The 8,337-nt window shown below is 47.6% G+C and overlaps 1 protein-coding gene across 1 annotated transcript in view; it reads left to right on the top strand.

The window, feature by feature from the left end:
- LOC119314844 overlaps positions 1-1,088 on the top strand; it is a 3,537-nt gene extending 2,449 nt beyond the window's left edge. The window contains exons 6-7 of the mRNA XM_037589533.1: positions 338-512; positions 608-1,088. Coding sequence (XP_037445430.1) covers positions 338-512; positions 608-793 — 361 coding nt within the window. The 3' untranslated portion in view covers positions 794-1,088. The remainder of the gene's footprint in view (positions 1-337; positions 513-607) is intronic.
- The last annotated feature ends 7,249 nt before the right edge of the window (positions 1,089-8,337 follow it).

Below are 8,337 nucleotides of genomic sequence, written 5' to 3'. Positions count from 1 at the left end.
ATAAGAGCGTTTAGATCACTAAATCAGCGACACTTATTTTGGGAGGGAGGGAGTACAAGTTTTGCAACACAAAGGTCAAAGGGCCACAGCATCAAATAATTAACGACTTATTTTCTGGGCGTTGAAAATATGTAGTAACACCGTTGATGTAGCTCTTGCCAGACTTGAACATAAATGGTGCAGGCTATCGTCCTGGGTTGGCTGAAATTACTATGACATTCTTCCTGAAAATGTAGTCCTGTAGAACACACACTTTCTCTTTTTTTGGATTCTTGATGGAACAATTTCTGCTATATGGACGAATGAACGCTAATTTTATAGCCTCCCTTTTTGACAGGTACATTCAGGGTGCTCCTTTAACTGGAAACTCCCTGGCTACTACCACAGATGAGCTTGTCGCCGTGGACGCCCCATCAGAAGTAGCTGAAGCAGTCATGGCCAGTGCCGACAACAAAACCGCTCCGACAGGCCCCACCTTCCGGGCCCGTTTCGTCGGACAAGGCTACAAACAGGTGAGTGCCACCCCAAGCAATGCCATGCTGTGGAATATTCCACATTTATTTTCCTAACAGAAACTACTGAAACAATACCCTAAATCCCACACTAGGTTTGCGGCAGCGCCGAAGTCTGGGGAGATGGGGTCGTCCCCGAAGTGTCAGCGCATCTAGAGGGCGCACTGAATATAAGCTTCGACGGCGTGTACCATTCTCCTGTAGGTTCTGATGATGAAGAGAGGCCCTGGTACGGCTCACCGGCGATCCTAGAGCAATGGGTGCACCATCTCCTCAGTTGATGCCACAGAAGCTTGACCAATTCCAAAAAATTGTGAACAAAATGGTGTATTGCCAAGCCCTTTTCACTAGTACAGCACGGGATAGCAATATACAGTAATAATGTACAGAAGATGCAGCCGTATTCTCTTCTCGTACTGTTCCAGAGTGTGTCTGAATGTCTCAGGCGCGGGCGTTCCTTGTACCCTTTATTCAGCAGCTTAAACTATTGTGTTTTCCTTTCCTTTTTGCCAAATTGGAGTACAACTCAAGCCAATTCAATGTGTATGAAATTGCATGCACAATGTGAGCTACAAACATCTTCTCAAAGGGATTTACCATCATGTGACAGGCAGAAGGAAAAACAATGAGAGGTTGTCAGCCTATTGCTCCAGCCAAGACATAATAATATGCAGGCGCAAAGAATGTATAATATGCATGCAAGTAACCATCCATGATGCTTGCAGCAAACCGAGCCGAACTCTTCGGAATGACACGGCATTTGACCACAACCTGCTTATCACAAATTCACCATCCAATGCAAACAAGAGACCAGCATGATATACATGACTAGGGCAAAGTGGAATTAACAGACTAAAAACACCGAGGGGAATTTGAGGATTTGCCACGCCTTTAATTACACTTTAAGGATTTGCCCCCGTTTACCCTGAAACTGAGAATTTGCCACGCATTTGCTGTAATCTTGAGGATTTGCCCCCGACGAGACGGGCCACAGCAAAATGACCAACAAGCCCTCGTGTTGATCTACGTGAGAGGCAGCCAACCCCGATCGTTCTGTCCCAGATATCACGCTCGTCTGATACGATTTGGGTGGGTGCGGCGAAGGCGACCTCGATCTCCACCACGACGGCGGTGGCGACGACGGCGGCGGCGGCGGCGCCAGCGGCTGCAACCTGGTAAGATGTGCCACTATATGACATTCCTTCGACCGTCACCTGCTCCCCCAAGGTCGTTGTTCCTCTAGTGCAACATGTCAATACGTCCACCTTTTGCCTTAGTATGAGTCTGAACCAACTCCCAGATTTATCCCTAAAACATAGTTGATCAACAAACTCCAAAAAAATCATCTCCAGATTTTTTGCAAATTCAGAGTCCTGCCAGTAGTTTCCACTTGATTGTTAATGTTAAGAAACCTGAAGATAAAATAAAAGCCATTAGGCACCTGTTGAATAAACATGTAAAGAGAATAACAAGTTTGTTGCAGAGCATGTACGGTTGATCTGTGGAGGATGGATGCTATGGATGATGGCCCTAATATGGGTGCTGAGGATATTGCTCTGAAGATACAAAGGTGAGAATGATACTATATCCGCATTTCCGTCAATGAACAACCTAACCGTAAACTTCGAATATTTCACTGTAGGGTGAAGCAGCCTGTTCATGTTAACATTAAAGTTAGAGTTCTTCCATATCGGGCCATGCTTGCTGATGGCGCCGAGGAACAAATGGAGCGGCAGGATATTGAAATGCAGATTAGATGGATTTTTTTTCAAAACTATCACCTTTTTTATAGCATTTTCGGAAACTATAGTACCCATTGCGAATATACCAGAAATATGACCCTGTCGGTCTCGTGGTGGCCGAAGTGGTAGTTTTCGGCCAGAACTAGGCCGAAAAGGACTTTTCGTCCAGCTGCAGGCCGAAATGAACCTCAGTTGGGCCGAAGAGGTCTCGTCGGTTGGGGCTGGGCCGAAAATAGTAGCTTCGGCCAGGCCTAGACCGAAGTGGATCGTTTTCGGCCAGCCCGCAGCCGAAAAGCTTTTCGGCCAGGCCTCGACCGAAAAGGTCTGGATAAGGCCAATCCCGTCGTTGCCTTCCTCTTCCTGCTCGCCTCTTCTTTCTCTCGTTCCTCTCGTTCTTCTCTGTAGAGCTCCGGTCTCCTCCCTGATCTCCTCCAATTTGCACTCATTTAGACAACCAAGGCACAGAATAGATAGATCATAGCATTCTCCACCGGCCTATGGTGTTTTTTTCTTATGGGATAGTTTTTTGTGCGCTTGGGGGAGGAGCCATGGTTGGGTGGAGGAGGTCCGGTTGGGAAGGAGGTGGTGGTGAGGAGGAGCAGCAGCTGTGGAGGAGGAGGTGGTGAGGAGGAGCAGCAGCTTGGGGGGTGACCGGAGTTGAACCTCCGTCGAGTGGGCGGCGCTGCCGTTGTCCGGTGGCCGGTGCCGGTGACCGGAAGAGACGCACGCTTCGAAGGTATAACCATGGCGTCACAAATTTTCTCTAAATTGTATAGTTTATTAGTTAGTGTTAATATGTTTGTGGTGGCATTTTAGCGCGTAGTCAGTGTAGCGGGTAATATTAGTGTTCGTTGTGATTAATGAGAAGATGACAATGTCTGACAGGTGAAAATGTCTGAATCAGTAAATTTGACTGTTTACTACGGCGCTGGTAACGTTCGATATAATGAGTTGGGAGTTGATCTTAGCGAGTTTAAAAATGGCGTCATGACACTAGCAGACCCGGACAGACTGGACATTAGACAATTGAAGTACTGGTTGATAACTAGTTTCGGGCTTGATCCTGAAGTATGTTCCGTCAGTATTCACGCATTGTGGACCAAATCTTGTAAAAATGTCAAGTGGGAGTTGATGCCGGTAGATAGGAGCCAACATTGGTTGTCCCTGTTAAGACGCTGCCGAGACCGAAGAATCCATCCATATGTACTTGTGCAACCTGTGCCGAAGGAGGAGAATGCCATACAACTCCACAGGGGGTATGAAACCGGTCAGGGCAGTGAAGTGGCGACCGAGATTGTTTTATCCGGGTCACAGCCACAAGATGTGTATGCTAGCCAACCTGATAAAGAGTCGGAGTACGTGCCACACAATGTTTGTGGTCCTGATACTGGGCAGAGTAGCTAGTCGATAATATTAGCTGGTTCTGGTTTTGCTGACGGGGATGAGGAAGGGGATGAAATGCAGAGGGTGATGGAGCAAGAGGACGAGGATGGATTGGTGGAGGAACTGGATTCTGAAAATTCTGAGGATGAAGTGGAGGTACCGATTCCTTCTGCATGGGAGCAGGACATATCCACTGGCCTTACGGTCAACGATGGCCATGAGACTCCATGGCAGTATAATCTGAACCAAGTACAGATAGGGGCTATGTTTGATACAAAGAAAAAATTGAAGTATGCGGTGATAAAGTGGGCTATGTCTACGCAGAGGGTTTTCCGGACACACATATCAAGTCCAACAAACTATACCGTGAAATGTGTTGAAACAAGTTGTCCTGGGAAGGTGCACGGGCATGTGCCGAAGTATGACATCCACTGGGTTGTCACCATTGTCGTCTCACATAATTGTGTGAGGAAGAACCTGTTGGTGAAGCATCCGAACCTGACTTCAAGTCTCATTGCGCAACTCATGTATACTGAGATAGTAGAGAAGAAAGATATGGAATCAAAACACATCCAGACAGCAGTGAAGGTCAGATGGAATTATGTCATTACTTATGGGAAGGCTTGGAGGGCTAAGCAGAAGGCTATGGAGGAAAGGTTTGGGACGTTCTTCGACTCATATGATAATGTTGTCCGTCTCCTGGGCATACTGAAGGAGAGGAATCCCGGCACTTATGTGAATGTACAATACATGAGGTTGCTGAGTATACCAGATTTCAAGGTGTTGAAACGAGTGTTCTTCTCTTTTGGTATGTGCATCGAAGCTTTCCGGCATTGTCCTCCTGTTATGTTTGTGGATGGTACATTCCTGACCGGTCAGTATAGAGGGCAAATTCTGACTGCTATTGGTGTGGACGGGAACAATCAAATCATCCCACTTGCCATGGCATTTGTGGAGGGTGAGAACTTTCTCAGCTGGATATGGTTCTTCCGCCAAGTGAAAATTGCCATCGTGAAGGACCGACCAAACGTGTGTGTCATTCATGACAGACATGCTGGTATATTGAAGGCCGTGAAGACACTTCGTAATCCAACAGATGACGAACCAACACCTTGGAGGGACTTGCAGAGCCGGTGGTGCATGCGCCATCTTGGGGCTAATTTTTTTTCACAGTTCAAGAACAAGCGGTTGATGAACTTGTTCAAAAAATTATGCAAGCAGAGCCAACAATGCAAATACGAATTTATTTGGTCAAAACTAGATGAGTTTACTAAGAAGCAGGTCCGTGCGAGGAAGAAAATGGAAGAAGATCAAGTTAAATTAGCAGCACTCATCGCGGAGCTAGAGGAGCCAGTAGGTCTTTGTGACTTGCCAGCAATTGACCCTCCTAATACTAAGAGAAAGAAGGGAAGGGCAATAAAGAATTTTTCTGAGTGGATAGAGAAAGAGCCTCCAGTGAATTGGTCTTTGCTGCATGACACACATGGAGCTAGGTATGGCCACATGACAACCAATCTTGCAGAGGTGTATAACTTTGTGCTGAGAGGGAATAGAGCATTGCCACTCACAGCTATTGTGGAGGCTGTATTCCACGGCACTTTGAGATATTTCAGAGAAAGGCACGAGTTAGCAAAGAAGCATATTGAAGATAATCAGAACACACCTTATTATAGCCGTGTCATGGAATACATGGCAAAGAAGATAGAGAAAGCAAAGAAGCACACTGTCAGACTCATAGGGAATCAAGAAAGGAGGTATGAGGTTCAGCTTCCTACCGATGGTTTTGGTTCTGGAAATGAGGTGAAGACACACGAGGTAAAAATTGGAACGGAATTTTATTCAACGTGTGAGTGTACATGCAACAAACCGAAGTTGTTGCACCTACCTTGCTCTCATGTGTTGGCTGCCTGTGGCCAGATTGAATTGGATGCTATCTCCTTCGTGTCCCCATACTTTTTAAAAGAGGCAGTGCTCAACACCTGGACAGGCGAGATGACAGGGTTTAGAGTCGTCGGCAATTTTAACAAGGTAAACGACGGTGAGAGAGTATACATCCCGCATCCAGACCTTCGGCGAACAAGTAGGGGCAGACGAAAGGCCCGTCGCATCCGGAACGATATGGACCAGTCTGAAGCTGGTGGAGCAACCAGGCAATGTTTGTTATGCGCGGCTTATGGGCATAGGATGAAATATTGTCCCGACCTGAACAAAGATGGTGCTTCCGCATCGACGAGTGCTTCCACATCGACGGGTGCGACAACAAGAGCAAGAGGCGGACGTGGTCGTGGCAGTCGAGGCCGAAGGGGCGGACGAGGAAGAAATAACTCACAAGCTGTGGCGCCCCCGATTCAATCGTACACTAATCATGCACGCAAATGTGTACGATCAAGATCAGGGACTCACGGGAAGATATCACAACACAACTCTACAAATAAAATAAGTCATACAAGCATCATAATACAAGCCAGGGGCCTCGAGGGCTCGAATACAAGTGCTCGATCATAGACGAGTCAGCGGAAGTAACAATATCTGAGTACAGACATAAGTTAAACAAGTTTGCCTTAAGAAGGCTAGCACAAACTGGGATACCGATCGAAAGAGGCGCAGGCCTCCTGCCTGGGATCCTCCTAACTACTCCTGGACGTCGTCAGCGGGCTGCACGTAGTAGTAGGCACCTCCGGTGTAGTAGGGGTCATCGTCGACGGTGGCGTCTGGCTCCTGAACTCCAACATCTGGTTGCGACAACCAGAAAGAAAGGAAAAGGGGAAAAGGGGGGAGAAAGCAACCGTGAGTACTCATCCAAAGTACTCGCAAGCAAGGAACTACACTACATATGCATGGGTATATGTGTAAGGAGGCCATATCAGTGGACTAAACTGCAGAATGCCAGAATAAGAGGGGGGTAGCTAATCCTGTCGAAGACTACGCTTCTGGCAGCCTCCGTCTTGCAGCATGTAGGAGAGAGTAGATTGAAGTCCTCCAAGTAGCATCTTCAAGTAGCATCTCATAGCATAATCCTACCCGGCGATCCCCTCCTCATATCCCTGAGGTAGAGCGACCACCGGTTGTATCTGGCACTTGGAAGGGTGTGTTTTATTAAGTATCCGGTTCTAGTTGTCATAAGGTCAAGGTACAACTCCAAGTCGTCCTGTTACCGAAGATCACGGCTATTCGAATAGATTAACTTCCCTACAGGGGTGCACCACATAACCCAACACGCTCGATCCCATTTGGCCGGACACACTTTCCTGGGTCATGCCCGGCCTCGGAAGATCAACACGTCGCAGCCCCACCTAGGCAAAACAGAGAGGCCAGCACGCCGGTCTAAACCTAAGCGCACAGGGGTCTGGGCCCATCGCCCATAGCACACCTGCACGTTGCGAGGGCGGCCGGAAGCAGAACTAGCCCCCTTAATACAAGAGCAGGCTTACGTTCCAATCCGGCGCGCGCCGCTCCGTCGCTGACGTCTGAAGTGCTTCGGCTGATACCACGATGTCGGGATACCCATAACTACTCCCACGTAGATGGTTAGTGCGTATAGGCTCGTAGCCGACTCAGATCAAATACCAAGATCTCGTTAAGCGTGTTAAGTATCCGCGAACGCCGAACAGGGCCAGGCCCACCTGTCTCCTAGGTGGTCTCATCCTGCCCTGTCGCTCCGCCACAAAGTAACAGTCGAGGGCCGTCGGGAACCCAGGCCCACCTCTACCGGGATGGAGCCACCTGTCCTTTCAGCCCCCTCGTCAGAATCACTTGCGGGTACTCAATGAGCTGACCCGACTTTAGTCACCATCTGTATAGTATGTATGTATGTATAGTATATACCCGTGATCACCTCCCAAGTGATCACGGCCCAATAGTATAGCAAGGCAGACTGACAAGAATGTAGGGCCAATGATGATAAACTAGCATCCTATACTAAGCATTTAGGATTGCAGGTAAGGTATCAACAGATGTAGCGACAATGTCAGGCTATGCATCAGAATAGGATTAACGAAAGCAGTAACATGCTACACTACTCTAATGCAAGCAGTATAGAGGAGAATAGGCGATATCTGGTGATCAAGGGGGGGCTTGCCTGGTTGCTCTGGCAAGAGAGAGGGGTCGTCAACTCCGTAGTCGAACTGGTCAGCAGCAGCGTCGGTCTCGTAGTCTACCAGAGATAAGAGGGGGAAGAAACAATGAATACAATGCAAACATAAACACGACGATGCGTGATGTGACAATGAGCGGTGCTAGGTGTGCCCTAACGTGGTATGAGGTGGTACCGGTTAAGGGGGGAAACATCCGGGAAGTATTCCCGGTGTTTCGCATTTTCGGGCAGAGGAGCCGGAGGGGGAAAGTTGCGAGTTCGATAGGTTAGGGGTGTGTGGCGGACGAACGGACTGCGTATCCGGAATCGTCTCTTCGTTCTGAGCAACTTTCATGTACAAAGTTTTTCCATCCGAGCTACGGTTTATTTTATATTAATTTTAAAAGATTTAAATCATTTTTAGGATTTATTTATTTAATTTAATCAACATTATCCAGAATAGTGTCTGATGACGTAGGCATGACATCAGGGTGATGTCAGCAGTCAACTGTGCAGTTGACTGGGTCAACTATGTGTGGGTCCCGCATGTCATTGACTGATTAGGCTAATCAGGGGTTAATTAAGTTAACTAGTAATTAGGTTAATCTAATCCTGATTAATTAATTTA

This window comes from Triticum dicoccoides, chromosome 6A (assembly GCF_002162155.2).
Source record: "Triticum dicoccoides isolate Atlit2015 ecotype Zavitan chromosome 6A, WEW_v2.0, whole genome shotgun sequence".
In the NCBI taxonomy this organism is placed as follows: domain Eukaryota; kingdom Viridiplantae; phylum Streptophyta; class Magnoliopsida; order Poales; family Poaceae; genus Triticum; species Triticum dicoccoides.
The sequence above is the reverse complement of the archived record's forward strand: the minus strand, read 5'-3'. Positions and strand labels throughout refer to the sequence as shown.